The sequence below is a fragment of the Armigeres subalbatus genome, chromosome 2, assembly GCF_024139115.2.
Source record: "Armigeres subalbatus isolate Guangzhou_Male chromosome 2, GZ_Asu_2, whole genome shotgun sequence".
NCBI classification, from domain to species: Eukaryota; Metazoa; Arthropoda; class Insecta; order Diptera; family Culicidae; genus Armigeres; species Armigeres subalbatus.
The window spans coordinates 60,706,466-60,726,046 of NC_085140.1; the positions used below are offsets into that span (position 1 = coordinate 60,706,466).

Consider the following 19,581-nt stretch of genomic DNA (forward strand, 5'->3'; position numbering starts at 1 on the left):
GTTGGTGGGGATCCTTCTTATCGGTGGTGCACCGAAAAACCGGACGACGTACGATAAATTGGGATCACGGGCACACGCGGATGCACCGGCGACCCATTCGTTGGGTATGATGCTCATCCCGATGGGGGAGTGCATAAAGTGCACTCTTACCCAGGGATTTAAAATTGTGTAACGTTTTCACAATCTATCTATAGAAATCTTTTTCGCAAAAAATTGTATTTTTTTCTGCGTCGTGTGATTTATTAGATATTCACAATTTTTCCTAATTTTTAATAATTAGGAGGACAAAAAGTATTTCAGCCGAGTAGTATAGAAATGTAAGAAATATGTTCAGAATGCATTTTGGGTGCAACACAGCTGGATGCTAGCGATGATGATGGTAAATGATTCGCACAAATTCAGGTCATTTTATGGCCATATCACCGGTTAGCTCGTATGTGTGTTCTATCTATGAGTGCAATGCTGCATATTTAATTTTCTGTGATTTAGATGACATATTCAGCACGACGTAGACACGAAATGTTCCACTAAAAAGTTAAACGATTTTCCGCTGAACCGTGCTTTTCAAATCCAAATGAATTCATAGGTTTGTCTGCTCCACAACGGAGAGTAACCTTTGTTATGCGACAAATACGAACAGCAGAACAGGTGATTCATCAGATCTAAATTTATCAAATCGGACTATATTCACCCCGGTGAAAGCGCATCCACTCACGGGACTCAGAAGATTCTTGTCCGCTGGTACAATTGTAGATACTATTTCCTTCCGGATTTTCCATTTTGGGGACGTAAGAATGAACTGAACCGAAAAACGATAAATTTCATCGGCAGTAAATTCCTCACCGGGCAAACACGACACCGGCGATGGCAAAGCACACATACATATGTTTCCCTTCCGATTGGATTCCCAAAGAAGGATGAAATCTTCTCTATGTAATGGAGACGACGATATGCCAGTGCTAGAATGTGGTTTTCCGGCTTTCCTCTTATCTGCAACACGGCAGATTGCAATAAAAAACGATATATTGTGGAGCACTCGTTAGGTAAGCTCCATTGAAGGCTTTCAGAGCCAAGTGGGGTCAAAGTTCTAATCGACTGCATAGGAGTGAGATCGCATTAATTGCACGATAGATTTAGTTAACGCACATTATAAGAATCTATGTGAGGAGAAGATTTATTTATATCTATATATCTATGGTTTGAACCAAAATGAAGGCGTTTGACGTGTCGTCAAAACTAGGTCCAATTATTTCATTCATAGAAACTTGAAACTACTGCAACAAACTTTACTTTACATCATTACATGAAAGCTTAGTTCATAATAACATTTTAGTTTAACACATTTATGCTTAATTCAGGGTGACCACTAAACTTCCATTTAAAAATTCTCGCATCTTTCCCGACTTTTTCTCGATACTTTTTGAAAAATTCCCGATTTTATTTTTAAGATTCCAAATAAAAATGTCTATTTTAATCTCATTTGAAAAGTGTGTAGCAGCCGAAATTTATACTTTCCAGTTCTTTGTCTCTGTATGCAGACGACGAACCGGAGAGAATAAATTTTTACCGTTCGTTACGCCGCTTTCAAATTTTAGTCGAGAGGTAATTTTAAATAAAAGTGAAAAAGCCGTTGAAAGAATAAACATTTTTGCGTCTGCCAATATTTTGGCATCCATCTTCTCCAACACCTTTTCAGAGATGAGCCAACCTAGGGTTGCAAATCTTTCTTTTATCTTCATTATGAAATTTGCATTATAACCTTCATGTTCTTCATTGCTTGTTATCTGTCTCTAATTTTGTTTTTTCACTTCTTGACACTTATTTCACCTTCACATTAATATTTTTCGCCGAGGCCGGCAAAATAAATTACCTAGAATCGAACAGCTGATATCTCGGCGAAAGTTCAGATTACCGATTGGTCGTAAAATGTGGGTAACTACCCATCTATCAAAAATTGCCGTTCTGTTCGGTAGTTCATTGCCGACTAGATCGGTAATGTGCTTTGCCGAAATTCAGTAAATCCTTATTTTATTTACTTTCAGATAGATCAAAATAAAAAAATTTAAAGCGTCAGTTCCCATGAGAAATAAATATATTTTGGGCAATTTTTATTGCTAACCATATTTATAAATCGAATCAATTCTGATGTGTTCGAACACGAAAATAACTTTCAAAACTGTAGCGTAGTAGGAAATTTATGCGTTTTACGCAGCCATCTAACAGCACCATTCCGCGATACCACACTGAAAACCAAAACTACCCAAAAGTGGGTTGTTTGCACTCAAAACCGTAATTTGGGCCAATAACCCAAATTTGAGTAAAATGACTTTTCTGGCACTAGGTAGTTTGCCTTTAATCCCATGTTAACAATTTACCCAAAGCTGAGTTTAATTTATCCAAAGCTTTTGGATATCAAGATCAAGGTCCATCAATCCAAAATAAAGAATATTGAATTTACTTAAATTTGGGTTATTGGGCTGAGCAACCTCGGTGAGGTGTTTGCACCTTGCTCTGGTTTTGATAGCAATCATGGGAAAAAATCCAAATTTATTTACCGGTGGTGATGATGCCTTTCTCGATTCAATATGTTGAATTCGAATTAATGTTGTAAATGCAGTGCTTATTGCCTACATTTCGGCGATAAAAAGATTTGGTGCAATTCTAGTACGTTGCTTAAAAATTACTTACCGTGGGTTACCCTGGGTTGCGCCACGGCTAAAATGATTAATGATTCAATGTGCATTTGTGTTTTGTTGATTAAAAAATAAAAATATAATCCAAACTGCTTGATTTATTATAAAACAAAAACAATAGTGTCCAACTAGGAAATTTGCTCCGTCGAATGAAACCAGTTGCACTCGAATCTATCAAGCCCTTCTATATGAAACGCGTTTAACAAAAAAAATATTTATGGGCTACACACATACACACTTTTGGAGTGAAATTATAGCCTTCTGGTACAACTTTGTTGTACGAGAAAGGCAAAATGGGAAAACTACCCAAATTTGGGTAATTGTTTTTCTGCGATATTCTCATCAGTGCGTATATTAAACTCAAAGTTTGGGTTGATTTATCTGTCCGTGCACAGAGATATCTCTGTTCCTAGATGTGGTAATATGCTTAGTCCAAACTCCGATGTCCGAAGTCTTGCGCGCGTGGAATTCGTTTTTTGTCGATCTTGCTGGGACGATTGCTTGTGTTCTAATGAGCTTCCTAATAATAAATATACATACAGGTCGGACTCGATTATCCGGAGACTCGATTATCCGGGGACTCGATTATCCGGGGTTCGATTATCCGAAATTTTAGACTCGATTATCCGGAGTATTTTTTTTCTTCGATTTTTTTAAATTTTATTTTTTAAAATTTCAATGTTATAGGGTATCTGTTCCCATATTAATAATAGCCCGTATATTAATCCCAACCGTCGATAAACCAAATAAAAAATCAATTTAATTACAATTTCTCACATCGTATGTACACAATAATGGATGGAACACATTCTTGAATGTTTCGAATATTATTCAAGATTTTCTTGAAGTAATGTTTTAATGCACAAGAATCAAATTATTAAAAGATAAAATTATTATGCACTTTTATTTTCATTTTCCTACCTCTGAACTGTTGGTTTGATGCACTGCTCGATTGCTACTAGCAGATTCATCTGTTTTCACGCCGTTGTTTTCCACTCAATTTTAAGCTAACACAAGTGTATCCTTTCGAAATTCACTTCACAACACATAAAGCACATCACATTTTCACTATACATATAATTATATTTGAAAACCAACGCGATTTCCTATAGTTTGATATAGGTTTATTTCGAACAACGTCTAAATTATCCTTGCCCGTATTCCAAACCTTTTACATGCCTTGCAGTACTCTCAAGGCTCAAGGGTTGCCGGCCTAGATTTTTATTTCAAAAATGCTTGAATAAACTTTTACTGTGAAATTCAACTCTTATGTTTATAAAATAAGGTATATCGGAAAGATAATCTACGACAAACATAAAATTTAACTGATAAGTTGAAAAACTACAACAAAAACTGCAATTTCGTAAATATATTTCAACTCAAATGCAAAACATTGTAGAATTCGGCATCACTGCAATCATATCGTTACGTATACACACAAGTAATAGTGTGCGTATTTTATGTTGGAAACAATATTATTGATATAGGTACAGGCATAGGATTAACTATTCTTGAATGTTATTGAAATAGGTGCATGGCGGTGATGATGTTTTTCAGCTAAATACTTCTATAATGTGATAATAATTTCATTTTTGAAGTTACCAAATTGTTTTCAATTAAAAATTACGTGAGCCGAGCATAATTATTCTCATGTTTCTTGATTATTGGGTGAGAAATCAATGCATTTTATATGCGCATTGCCTTATTGTTATTGATATAGGAACAGATACCTACTATAAAATATGATTATTTTGACAATATGGGATGTATCTAAGGCGTGGGATGGGTTGAAAAAGGTTTTTTTTGTATATATAAATTTGATTATAGCCTAGGCTTGTATATCAAATTCATTAATTCAAACTAATATATTACTATTATATTGATACAAAATATAATTATTTAAAGAAACATGAACTCAGCTGGAATGGGAGGGATTGAAGTAAAGGTGTTCTAATTATTTAATCTCAATTCCATGAATCAATGATTTTCTCAAGAACATGTCCACGAACATCTCGCTTTAAGAACTTTCACATGGTACTCCGTTTCCTCACTTTTTCTTCCATGCAATTACTTAATCGTTTGTCAATTAAGCTGTTGCATTTGAGACAAAATCTTCAATTTTTTTTTATTTATATCAATCCATTGTGGTTCAAAAACTGACAAACCAGTCGCTTATTCGAAAGATGAAAACGTAACCTCACCACCATAGAGCACTGCACGGAAGAATCTCTTTCTCATTCGTTCTTCATGAAATTTGACGTTTACTGGCCTTGTTGTTTTCAGATTTCTTTGCAGCGAAAAAGAGACAAAGCAGTCCGTTTAGTGTCCTATAGAACGTGCATAACAAGTATCGCAGATTTCGCTCTCAATTGATAATTTACGGCGATAGACGAGAAGCATAAGGCTTTTTTGATCATATCCAGACAGGAAAAAATTCTCGCCCTTGATTCAAAAGCGAAAAAAGAGGCAGGTAATAAACGTTGTGATAAAACGCTTCGGTCTTGTACAATTGCCATTGAGGACCATGTGTAAAATATGTCGAAATTCGTCATCAGTACCGATGTTCTCATGTAAATTATTTAGCTCTTTTTTAGTGGAATGTTTTCACTGTTATACGACGAGTTTAGCACAATTCCATTTAATTCCACCACCTCGTAATACTTTTACATATACATATTTCGTCCTCAACTGTAAGGTCGTCTTCAGTTTCTCGTACTTGACCCGATGTTTATTTATTTATTTATTTATTTAGAAGTGTACCTTATAGAACCATAGTATTATATAACGACCGTCTATGGTCGACGATGAAGTGATGTCTGATTTTTTCAGATCTCTGCTAATAAATCCGATGTAGATGTTAATATGGCTGTGTAACAGGGAATCATTTTTTCTTGGATGCGACAAAAGTGAGCCAAGCGTTTCTTAATAAATTCTTCAAGAATAATTCTAGGCTATGTTATAAAATATCATCGGCATGTCACTTGACCTATTTATTCAGAACGTTTGTAAAAGCATTATTCACTTCATAATTTTTAATAACCCAAAATGCTTGAGTGGCCCATTGTTTTTGTCCAAAAGTATATGGCTATAATATTAAATCTGAGGTTGGAGAGTGGAATCTCTCTAAAATGTCACGTGTCATTTGACATAATGTAATTTAGGGAAAGGGTCGTTTGGCCGACGACGTTTGGCCAAACGACCCTTTTGGCCTAATGACCCGCCAAATGACCCTTTCGGCTAAATGACCTTTTCGGCCAGATGGATTTCGGCCTAATGGTTTGTTCGACCTAGTGGCATTCGGCCAAATGGGTTTCGGCCAAACAACCCTTCCCCGTAATTTGAATGGCCTTGCGCCTCAGATTACTATTTAATTACTACAAGCTACAATGAAAGGTAGAAGCAGCACTACGAGGAACATTTGAATGGCGCTGAGAGTACAGGCAGTGAAAGTCAAGGCAGCGGAGGAGATGACTACGTCAATTCAGCGGACGATGGAAGCCAACCAGCCCCAACCTTGAGGGAAGTTAAGGACGCCATCCAACAGCTAAAGACCAAAAAAGCAGCTGGTAAGGATGGTATCGGAGCTGAGCTCATCAAGATGGGCCCGGAAAAGCTAGCCACTTGCCTGCACAAATTGATAGTCAGAATCTGGGAAGCTGAACAGCTACCGGAGGAGTGGAAGGAAGGGGTTATATGCCCCATCTACAAGAAAGGCGGCGACCAGCTGGAGTGTGAGAGCTTTCGAGCGATGCCGCCTACAAAGTGATATCCCAGATCATCTTCCGTCGTCTGTCACCGTGGGAAGTTATCAAGCCGGCTTCGTTGACGGCCGCTCGACAACGGACCAGATCTTTACTGTACGGCAAATCCTTCAAAAATGCAGTGAATACCAGGTCCCAACGCACCATCTGTTCGTTGATTTCAAGGCGGCATACGACAGTATAGACCGCGTAGAGCTATGGAAAATTATGGACGAGAACAGCTTCCTGGGAAGCTGACCAAACTGATCAAAGCAACGGTGAATGGTGTGCAAAACTGTGTGAAGATTTCGGGCGAACACTCCAGTTCGTTCGAATCGCACCGGGGACTAAGACAAGGTGATGGACTTTCGTGCCTGTTGTTAAACATTGCGCTAGAAGGTGTCATGCGGAGAGCCGGGTACGATTTTCAACAGATCCAGTCAATTTATTTGTTTTGCGGATGACATGGACATTGTCGGCAGAACATTTGCAAAGGTGGCAGAACTGTACACCCGCCTGAAACGTGAAGCAACAAAAGTTGGACTGGTGGTGAATGCGTCAAAGACAAAGTACATGCTTGTGGGCGGAACCGAGCGCGACAGGGCCCGCCTGGGAAGCAGTGTTACGATAGACGGGGATACCTTCGAGGTGGTCGAGGAATTCGTCTACTTCGGATCCTTGTTAACGACTGATAACAATGTTTGTCGTGAAATACGAAGGCCTACTACGGGCTCCAGAAGAAACTGCGGTCAAAAAAGATTCGCCACCGCACCAAATGTGTCATGTACAAGACGCTAATAAGACCGGTTGTCCTCTACGGACATGAAACATGGACAATGCTCGAGGAGGACTTGCAAGCACTAGTATTAGAGAGACGGGTGCTTAGGACCATCTTTGGCGGTGTGCAAGAAGACGGTGTGTGGCGGCGAAGAATGAACCACGAGCTCGCCCAGCTCTACGGCAAACCCAGTATCCAGAAGGTAGCTAAAGCCGGAAGGGTACGATGGGCAGGACATGTTGCAAGAATGCCGGACAGCAACCCTGCAAAGATGGTGTTCGCTTCCGATCCGGCAGGTACGAGACGGCGTGGAGCGCAGCGAGCGAGATGGGCAGACCAGGTGCAAAACGACTTGGCGAGTGTGGGGCGTATTCGAGGATGGAGAGATGCGGCCTCGAACCGTGTATTGTGGCGTCAAATTGTTGATTCAGTGTTATCTGTTTAGATGTAGACTAAATAAGTGAATGAAACCGGTCGACGCCATGTCGCATGCCAGAATAAATGCTAGGATTTTTCGCAGAATGCAGCAAGAAACAGGTGAGAAGTGTTGAATTAGCATGGCGGAGCATTTTCGGCGCAGCCGGTGTTACTCGACCAGTTAGTCATAACCAGGTGAGGGGGAATGTGAAACAACAACATTGCCAATGACAACAACATTTTCCTCTGTTGTAAATGTTGGCACAAACTCAACTCGCAACAAACGTTTGCCCCAAACTGCAACAAAGCACGTTCCACCACTGTTTCTTCGCTTACACCACATTTATATTTCATGTCGCTTACCTTAAGTACTTATTCAACAGCTCATCAATTATATTTTTAACGAAAAGTATTCCAAACGCTGCAGAAACCATTATTGTTACCTAAAATGCTACCTCCAATAATTGGTGCAGTGTTCCATTAGTTGCGGTATTTTTTTATTTGTGTTCCTATAGTTACGAATCCCATTGTTTTTTTATGGGACTCGCAACTATTGGAACACTACCGCAACTATTGGTGCAAAGCAGAGAAAAAGATATGGTAATTTAGTGATACTTTACCGATTTGGAGGGATTTTCTTATTTGTTTTCTTTTATTTCGAGTAATGACAGGTCAACAAATTGATAGACAATATGGGTTGCTGCGATAAATACGTAGATTTTGTAAAAATAACACTACCGCAACTATAGGAACACCCACGACTATCGGATCTTTTGCCCTAGTCGGTTTTCTATGATGTTTTAGGTTGAATAAGTATCAGTTATCAATGTTGTATAAATTGTGGTTTACTTCTAAAATATACAAGTTATCGTTATTCTCTTTTGATGCTTGTTTTTTGCATTTTTCAGCGACAATTACATTCCTTGGTGGTCTCTAATATGCAGTTATTGAATGTACGGGTGAATACAAATTGCATATATTTGGGTCCACAAATTGCAAAAAAATATGTGTGCGACAAATATATTCAATATGAAGAATAATTCTCTCAGTGTGAAACATGGAAGAATGAATGCACATTTAAAATCCATAACACAGAGATATGTTTGCTTCATACAAAACGGACCTAATGCAGAACAGCACCTAGATGAGCGACAGTTACACAGCCAGAAAAATAGCTCGTGTGGTTTTATTGAAGCTTGGATTTCAATATTTTCAACAGTATTTGGTTCCTCATGAAACAATGAATCTGTACAAACGTTTACATGTTGAAAAGGACCGTTATCACGACCATACGAGGCATTTTTGTGCCTGTGTAACTGTCGCTCATCTAGGTGATGTTCTGCATTAGGTCCGTTTTGTGTGAAGCAAACACATTATTACATTCTGTGTTATTGATTTTAAGCGCATGTCAACCAGTCTCGTCCATGTTTCCAAATAACACGGAAATCCTTCAAAAAATAGGAAAGATTGGACTATCGGATCAAAGCTTATGGCCAAATACAACAAGAAATACGCTAAAATCACTCAAGTGTTTTTAAAAGTTTGATGCACGAGAAAGGCACCAAAGGTTTTTAACTCTTGTTATTTTATGCAGGTTTGCACTCAAATTCCTTAAATTTTAATCCAGCGCACAGGGGATTGAGGTTAGAGAAACGTTAGGGAAAATTTCTCATCACTCTCTTATCAATTCTAGACCAACATTCGAAAAGGGCGTAACAGCCAAAATTTATTCCTTCTGATTCTTCGTCTACATACATAGCTATAGATGTGGACAAAGAATCAGAAGGAATAAATTTTGGCTGTTACGCCCTTTTCAAATGTTGGTTTAGAATTTTCTTCTCACCACTCAATTCTCTTCTTATTTCTGATTTCTCACCATTTACTACTCACTCCTCATTTCGTTTTAAACATCTCACTTCTCACCTCTAACTTTTCACTACTTACATCTTAATTCTCACCTAATATGTTTCGCATATAGATAGTAGAATCTATAGATGAGCGAAAGCAAGGCTGAGTCGATTTTTTTGCCCGTGCACACGCGCATATGACGTCACAGCCCTCAACGTTTCCATTGAAATCGTGACGTCATGCTCGTTTGGAGACACGTTTGACAGTTCGTTTGTAGACAGAGGATTTATCTTCGCTCATCTATATATTCCACTATCTATATAGTTTCGCCTATCACACCTTCCTTCGCACCACTCACTTCTCAATTCTCGTTTTTCACCTCTCACTCCTTGCTTCTCACTTTTCACTATTCACTTTGAGCATTTCAATTCTCATTTCTCACCATTTACTACTCACTTCGAACTTTTCATTTTTCACACTTAATAATGAAAAAGATTTAAACCATTCGACCAAACGGTATTCACCCAAATGATCGAGAACCATCGAAGTAGTCCTTCCACCCGACTGATACAATAAATTTGTCTTTGGGAAAGTTTTCCTCGGGCGTCTTCTTCTTCTTCTTATCAGTGGCGTCGCGTAACCTCACTTTTTACCTGTGCACTGACCCAAAAAATGGAAATTTCGATATTTTGGCAGTCCAAATGGAAAATAAAATTATCGGAGTCGTTTAAACTAATCAAAATTATAGATAGTAGAATCATTGACGAATACATAGACCGAAATGTCCGGTACAAAGCCATCAGAAAATCAGGCACCATGTCTTCTTCTTCATTTTGAAGAAAATACCCCTCGTGGGTGACGAATTACATAAATATTTTACGAGCGCTGACTTACCCCTCTTGACGTTTTGACAGTTTGTCTGTTTGTTTTTCTCCCTCACCTTGCGACGTCGTTTCGGGAGGAACTGGAAATGCTTTTGTTCGTTACCAAACGGTGGACATGGCTCACCGAGCTAAGGTTGAGTTGTCCGGTCAGTACACTGGCAAGTTCCAGTGCAAGATAGGATACGGTAAAGCTACTCCGACGACCAGAATTTGGGTTGGTGGTCTTGGCGCATGGACTTCGGTTACTCAGTTGGAGCGAGAGTTCGACCGTTTTGGTGCCATCAAAAAGATCGAATATAACAAAGGGGACACCCAGGCCTACATTCTGTACGATTCTATTGATGCTGCTACGGCTGCTGTGAAGGAAATGCGTGGATTCCCGTTCGTATCGATTTTGCTGATAACGGAACAACACCATCGTTCTCAAAGCGCAGTGGAGGTTTTGAGGAAGGCGGTGAGTATCGTCGCGGCCCCGACTACGAATATCCGGAAGGCGGTGGATCATACGAGGAAAATTCATCGTACGGCTATGGTGGAAGACCGTTCCGCGGCCGTGGAGGATTCCGCGGACGTGGTGGTTTCCGTGGCGGTTTTCATCGTGATGGCCCACCGCACCACGGGGACAATGATGAATGGCGTCGATCAGGAGCATATTTGGCAATTATTCATTGCCCTATAGTCCAGGAGTCTAAAATTCAGTTTCTTTTTTATTTAATTTAAATTATTCTTTGATATAATTAAAATTTAATTTTATTATAGTTGAATTGAAACTTGATTTTAATGCAGTTTTAGTTTACTTTACTGACTACATGTTGAGGAGTTTTCTGTTGAAATTTTCACACTCGTTCTACATGGAGAAATTCAAACAATCTAATAAATTGATAAAAGCTATACTGCTGTTCTACGCATAATTGTCCCATGTTACCTTTAATGAAAAAATCCAAACTCGAGTCAATTTGTCCCACCAATTTCAGAATCAATTGAATCTTGAAATTTAACAAATATTTTTGAAATATTATTAGCGTAGGCAGTATAATGTTTCTAAAAAATTGTTTTATTTTATTTTCAAATTTTTTGAACAAATTCTAGATAGTTGAAGCACGTTGAAGGCCATACTACATATTACGTAAGCACTTAGGGGGGAGGGGTGGTCTGTCGTTCTCTTACGCATTATATTAACTGAAAATTAACTGAAAAACATGTGTATGGAAAAAACTTAGATGAAGGAGTTGGGTTCGAAAAACTCATAAAAATAGTTTACGTAATAAATGTACAACCACTTATTTGATTAGTTTATCAGAAGACAATATTAAGGTAATTCCTAACAAACATCGACATGGGACTGTTATGCTTAATTCTAATTTAGTTTCTATCTACATACTTCATTTCTATTGTATCTAAATCAGATTTAAGTTAGCTTTGTGTTAATTTAAATTGATTTAACATTTATTTTAATTTTAAATAAAATAATTGACTCTCCAGTTTTATTTAAATGTTATTGATTATTTAATTGGATTATTTAACGCAATTTATTATTACATCATTGAAATTGATTTTAACTCATTCAATTGAAGTTCAAATGGAATTGTGTTTCAATCTTAATCTAATTCATTATCTTCTGATATGAGCCAGCGCGGGCATTAAAAAATTAAAAGACATTAAAAAAAATTCATTATCTTTATCTTTATATCTTTATTATTTTCAATCAATTTCTAAAAACCTAATAATTTCGCGTATTGAACACCCCCAACTTGATTTTACTATGCGTCGAGCTGTTAACTGCCAAGTAGTCAAATTTTCAAAAACTGGTTTTTAAACATTAAATTTATACCGTCTAAGACGAATTAAGTACTGTCCATTTAATTCCACCAGTTAATTTTCGTTATCTTTGCAGATACGTATTTCGACCACAACTGTGTGGTCGTCTTCAGTGTCTTGTACTTGACTCGACCAGAGTCTATTATATATAGAGTTACGCAAAGAGTGAAGCCAAATCTACCTATTGAACTGTCAAACCGTCTACCTATCGAGCAAAGTAAACAAATGATTGTTGGTAAGGCGGAAGTATTGTTATCGCCTAATGATTGTTATGGCGAATTAAAACGCATGAATTGAAATGTATTAGATTTGTTCTAGAAACAGCTTGAAAAAACTTCAATACACCCCCCAATAAAGTAGCAACAAGAAACTCACGTGTTTGCACTCTGTGGGTGACTTGGTTATCGAATTAGAAAGCTTTAGCAGTGAACACTCCCGTGAAGTCACTTTAAGGGTTGAGCAAAAATGAAAGTTGCAAACAGAATAACAAGAAGCTCGTTCAGAATAAGTGTAAGAAGATCCTCTTTGCGCAACTCTATATAATAGACTCTGGACTCGACTTGCTAAGTCGAGTCAAGTACAAGACACTGAAGACGACCACACAGTTGTGGTCGAAATACGTATCTGCAAAGATAACGAAAATTAACTGGTGGAATTAAATGGACAGTACTTAATTCGTCTTAGACGGTTTAATACATTCCACTAAACGAGCTTAATATATTTTTCTGATTAAATTTATGGTCTATGAGTATGAAAAAAATATGTTGTAGTTCAGAAAAAGGTATTCTGTCGAATAAATAAAAAAAATTAACATGTTTTTCAAATTTAAAAAATTCAATTTAGATGAGCATTTTAATAATTATTATTTTCATATTTATTAACAAAATATAAGTTTCATTTAAAACAAACTATTCGGAAGGTGTTCGCTACTACGCCTACCAAATACTTTTTTGATGAAGGTGTTCAATTTCGAAATATGTATCTATTCAGTTGTAGGCACCTGTTGTCTTACTGATTTCATGGTGTGCCGCTGTATGCACGCTCAAAGTTAGGAATTCATTAATTTCCAAATCCAATTCAGGTAATTTCTAGATTGCTTTGAGAATAGGTCGTATGTGCAAACGAGAGATTCTCTTTGATCACGCTCTCTTTTGCTAATATATCGGCTAGTTTTGCATATTTTGCTACATTTCCACTTCAGCATGATAGCCATTGCTATCCAGCTTTCCACGCTCGGTAATGGCGGCTTGTCGATGTGCAAAAATCAATCGGTCACTGTACTTTTTGACACTAGCTGGAGGAAAACTCACTGGCGAAAAGGCCTTTTCCCCTTCCCCTCACCCAGGAATGCCAGTGAGCTTTCCTCCAGCTAGTGTCAAACAGTACAGTGACGGATGGATTTTTACACACCGACAAGCCGCCATTACCGAGCGTGGAAAGCTGGATAGATTAAATTTTAAAGGATAATATTTCAATTTAGTTTTGATTTAACTTTGGTGCAATAATTATTCAATTTAAATCTACGTTCAATTCATTTTTTTAGTTGCATACAGAAAAAATCAATTTAATTGTTAACAAATCTCTACCCGTAATGCTGGGTAGATACCTTTTCGTGGTGTGTTACGGGGTAAGTTCTACCATGGTCACATTGCCAGCTACAGGCACATCCTGACCCTACGAATACCTTCCCAATATCCATCTCCGTGATACTTATTCCTTCTCTCCCTAGTAACGGTACAGACAAGCGTGGCCAGGAATAGTAATTCTAATGCTTTTGTCATTTTTGTCACAGATTGAAATTAAGGATTACACCCACCTTGATTTCTGATAGCAATCTGAACAGAGATTTCAAAGGAAACATGAGTATCACTAGTTTCTAGTCCACGAAATATACCGGAGCAATACCATGCTTTCGTGTTTTTATATATTCGTAATATATTTATTTTCAATATTTTATTATACTTATTTTTCATATTTCATTAAATTTATTTTTCATATTTTTACATTTTATTTTTTTTAATTTCTATATTTTTATAATTTCATATTTTACATTCTATTATTTTTGTGTCTTAAAATTTTCATATTATTATGTTATATTATTATCATAGTTTCATATTTCTTTAAATTTAACATTCCACTTTCAAATTTGATATTTTATGTTTTATATTTTTGCATTTTCATATTTATATAATTTCATGTTATTACACCTTTATATTATAATATTTTTATATTATTATATTTTCCTTACTCTTATATTTTTTCTATTTTTATACTTATATACACATTATGATGCCTTTTTTATGCTTTCACATTTTTTATACTTGTATATGTTCATATTTTTATACTTTTGTATTTTCATATATTTGAATTTTTTTCATATCATATTTTCATATTGTAGTTTGAAATATTTAATTTTAATATTTTAATTTTTTTGCCTTTCTTATATTTTCATACTTTCATGTTGTTATAATTTAATTAGCATATTTACATATTTCTATATTTTTATTATATTATTTTTTATACTTTCATATTTCCATCTTCTGTATTTTTGTGTTTTAATATTTTTATATTATCTTATTTTCAGATCTTTATATTGTCATATTCTCAAATTTAACACTTTAATATCACATTTTATATTTTAACATTTGCAATATTATCATATTCTCATGTTTTTATGTACTCATATTTTTGTATCTTCATTTTTTATTTTCATATTTTTTTAAATTTTCATATAGCAATTTTTATTCTATTATTACACTATATTTTTATGTTTCTTATTTTCATATTAAAAAAAATCATATTTTTATGCTTTTATATATTTATATTATTGTATTATGTACCTTCATACTGATTTAACATTTTCATAGCCCACTACAAAACATCCCAGGAAGGAAAGCTTCACAACCTGCCATGTAACCTTTACGTAGACGACTTCCTGGCACATAAACTGCTATCTGATATAACATTCTAAATAATAAATAAATTCTTTACAATTTCCAGCTTCTTCTACAAGAGATGTACATCCCGAATCATCTTCGGCTCCTAGTTGACGTTGTATTCTACAAATATATATAAAATTTGATAAAATTTCTTATCATAATGTTATTCATTTCACTACATATTTATTTATATACAATTATCAAAATAAGAACTGTAAAAGAACTCGATGCGAGTGGTACGGTATGTCCACGCATCCTTCAACCCCTGAAGATTCGTGATATGTATCATGTTGAAGTGACTACTTGAACACGATACATCTCGAAGAATCATCTCTGCGGCAAACACAACGCAGTGGGCCTGGCCGCTTTGAAGTTTATGTCATACCACTGGTATGCTGTGAGCCTCAATATTGACAAGAAAAATTATTGGACGTCATCTAACTCAATAGTTTTCCAGGATGCTTTCTTTGTACTGGCTGCGTTTGTGTTCGATTAGATTAGATTAGATTTAATTGTTAACAAATCTCTATTTAATTTCGTTGAAATTTTAGTCCACGTCAAGTTTTAAATAAGGTCCAATTCGATTTAAATTTAGTTTTAATTTTATTCAATTCCTTCAGCGTGATGCTTGGCTGAACCAATGGATTGAAGATGCAATTGTCCCCAGCCAATATTCGATGCCGTCATCCCGCAAATATTCGTGTACGGTGCGAGATTTTTGTTGTGCAATTTTTCCAAGGTGGGCTTGTAAGCGTTGGTTTCTGGTACAGATGTAGTAGCGGATAAAACTATTAACACCGATCAGAATTTGGTTCAGAAGGCTTACACCTGTAAAAGTAAAAATAAATTGTAATTGCAATTTATTAATCATACGGCCTCTCTCGACATCCAGCCAAAATTTGACCGAAAGGGCATCTTTTATTTCCAGAAATTGCACGCAGTCACATATGCACCTATGTTCGGCCAAAATGTCCAAAAGGTTTCTAGACAACCGTGATCTTACTTCCGGTAAGTTCTTCCATGCTCCAACCAGTAGTTCCCGCTTCGAGCATCGTTCACCGGTTCGTGTCCAATTGAGCCATTGATGACATCACCGGCCTTCGAAGTTTTGGTGTTTTCTCCCTGATGCGCAGAACTGCTGCTGCTGTTGGTGTTTTTTCGCGCCACGACCGACTTTTTCAGGAACTGCAACATCGAGGGAGAAACAGGTGCAACGTTTTTCAGCCACTTTTTTATACGAATTTAAATGTTTTCTTTAATTTTCATTGGATATTCACTTTTAACACCGTTTTCGTGTACAACAAAAAAGATAAACAAAACTGTTTGGAGGCGAAAGTATATTCCAATTGGACGCAGAAGTGACATTCCAATTCGACATTGTTGTTTCAAAAGGGCGAAAGTCGCAAACGTAAACATTAACTTCTTCTGCTGATTTCAGGAAGATTAGAGACTTCTGATGGCGGTATTTTCCACTTCCGCTCGGTTGAAGGCGCGGAGCGCCACCAGTTCCAAGTGGTTGTTAGCTGGGAGCGGTCCCAGTTGTTGAGGAATTTGCAGGAAAAGGCATTGTTTACGTTTGCAATATTGACCCTTATGAAACAACCGTGTCGAATTGACGTCAAATGAAAATGCGCAGAGCCTTTGGACTTCAGTCGAGCATCAAATTCGATTCGCAATAACATGTTTTTCAAAGGTGTTATTCGGCTGTCAGAAATGTATGGGAATATTAAATACCTTCGAAAAACATGTTATTGGCCGAATAACATCAAAGCGCGAATAATATGTCATTCGACCGTAGTGTGGATATAGTATTAGATATTTTTATGAAACATATTGATTTAGATTATTAATTTTGATGTTTTACATCTAATTACAATGAAAACTAGATTTGTTTACAATTGTCAGTTCCGCCCTTTTCAAATGTTGATGCCGAATTGATTTTTGAATCAGAAACAGGAGATAAACAAAAATGGAAATGACAACTGTTGTCAAACTGACGTGATTTGAATTGAGGGGCTTCTCAATGGTCGAGTGATTGTAATAATTGTAATCCGTCACTCCCCAGGGGTATATAGTGGTGCCCGAAAAAATGGCCACCACTCCGTCTATGTATTCGTCAATGGTAGAATCTATAGATGAGCGAAAGCATGGCTGAGTCGATTTTTTTGCCCGTGCACACGCGCATATGACGTCACAGCCCTTAACGTTTCCATTGAAATCGTGACGTCATGCTCGTTTGGAGACACGTTTGACAGTTCGTTTGGAGACAGAGGATTTATCTTCGCTCATCTATATATTCCACTATCTATAATCAAAATCTATTAATTCTATGCGTTTCCGCACACCATTTTCTTAAATTTAAGTCCAGTGCACAGGTAGATTGAGGTTAGGGAAACGCCACTGCTTCTTATTGCCATTACATCTCCCACAAGTACATTTCCACTTCGCAGCGTTCATTAAGGACTTCCACCGTTGTTCTGTAGTGAAGTTTCTAAGCCAAGTTACCACTTTTTCATTCGTATATTATAAGGCTGGAAGCTTCCGTAGCCTTGCGGTGAGATGTGCGGCTACAAAGCAAGACCATGCTGAAGGTGTCTGGGTTCAATTCTCGGTCCTAGGATTTCTCGACTTCCCTGGGCATAAAAGTATCATCGTGTTAGCCTCGTAATAACGAATGCAAAAAATGAACACTAAGCTGCGAGGCGGCAATATCCCAGCGGGGGATGTAATGCCAGTAAGAAGAAGAAGATATCGTAAGGCTAACACGAAGATACTTTCATGCCCAGGGAAGACGAGAAAGCCGAAAAAATCCTAGACCGCATCGGGAATCGAACTCAGCCGCATCCAGTATGGTCTTGCTTTGTAACCGCGCATCTTACCGCACGGCTATGGAAGGCTCCTGGCGTAGTCTTGTGGATGACGCCGTATTCTTAACGTAACAATGGCGCTCTGATATCCAGAGAAAGCTTAACGCCCTTGTTGAACGCTCCGCCAGATTAAGCCATCACGTAAAAAAAACGGTCGTAAACACGGCGACCTCTTCCAGCTTTACAGCAGCCATGAAATCAGTGGAAAACCAGAAAAAATATTCAAGCTCTTTTAGTGGAATGTCTTCAACTGTCTAAGACGAGTTCAGTACTTTCCCTTTATTTCAACCTCATTCTGTTATTGATACCACACTCTGTCATAAACTAGCCTTGCATAAGAGGTAAAAATACCAGAAAATAACACCAAACATTAATATGCACAATACTCGGGTATAACATACTCTGTTATTATACGATACCAAACGAATCACAAATTATTTTTCGTTTAGGGACCGTACACTAATTACGTAAGCATTTTTTCTGGGTTTTTCAACCCCCCCTCCCCCCATGTAAGATTTTTCCCACACAAATATTTTTTTATTTATATGGAACGTAAGAAAATGGCAGATCCCCCCTCCCCCCATAAGTGCTTACGTAATTAGTGTACGACCCCTTAGGTGTATGAAGCATCTAAAAATTATGTATAGATCGTCACAGCTGTTACAAACTAGTCAATTTTTTATCTGCTACAAGCAAAATAAAATCCGCGGCTGCAAAAACAAAGCCGAGACGAACAAAAAAACGGTCTCATTATTTATAATATATACGTTTCCATTCGCTATTTAAATATTTTTACTTCTAATCTATTTGCATGTCAATAGTGTAAATGGAAGAATATTTGCTTATCTTTGCCAAAAAGGGTTTGGCTTTGTATTATTTTCAACTAAAACAAACTGTATTTCTTTCTTTCGCGATGAGATGAAAATAGGTGGGTATGAATGTTTAGAGAGGTGAAGATGTTAAGAAGTTAAGAAGAGCTCATTTCAGTTTTGTTCATCCCAAAAAAATGGTACCTTGAAAAAAGATCATTAAAAGTGCCTCATTTTTAGGATTTACAATTGAAATTAAATGTAACAATTTACTTTTTAAAACAGTGCAATATATTTGAATCATTTGAAGAAACCATCATGTACCCCCATGTTTCAATTTATTCCAACTACAGTAAAACCCCCATGAGTCGATGTTCTATAACTATATCGACTCATGGAAGCGAATTATGCCATATTAAAAAATATTTACTGAATTACTGTGATGGTCCCTTCAAACAACTTCCCAAGGATTTTCTATTCCACATCTCAATATTTCCATGAGTCGACGATTCCTTCGTCTCATGGAGGGACTGCAATTTGCCAAATTACGTAGGTAGCTGATTTTTTTTATCTAGATCTTTGTAAGATCAAGCCTTGAAGGTCAGCATTTTTTTCTCAAAAAATCTAATGAATTGATAAGAAATAAAGAAACATACCCAAATCTCTTGATCCAGCTCGAACCACTCCAAGTTCAGTTCCAGGTTGACGGCGAAGTTTCGGAAGAAGTCGTTGTGATTGGTTTGCAAATACGGCGACAACGGTGGAAGAGACATTTTCGTTTTTCTTTG

The 19,581-nt window shown here is 36.9% G+C and overlaps 1 protein-coding gene across 10 annotated transcripts in view; it reads right to left on the reverse strand.

Moving 5' to 3' along the window:
• Window positions 1–19,581, reverse strand: part of LOC134208729 (uncharacterized) — a 580,250-nt gene extending 560,669 nt beyond the window's left edge. For all 10 annotated transcript variants that reach the window (XM_062684572.1, XM_062684587.1, XM_062684586.1 and 7 more), the window contains exon 1: window positions 19,450–19,581. In XM_062684572.1, the coding sequence (XP_062540556.1) occupies window positions 19,450–19,566 (117 nt within the window). In that variant the 5' untranslated portion in view covers window positions 19,567–19,581. The remainder of the gene's footprint in view (window positions 1–19,449) is intronic.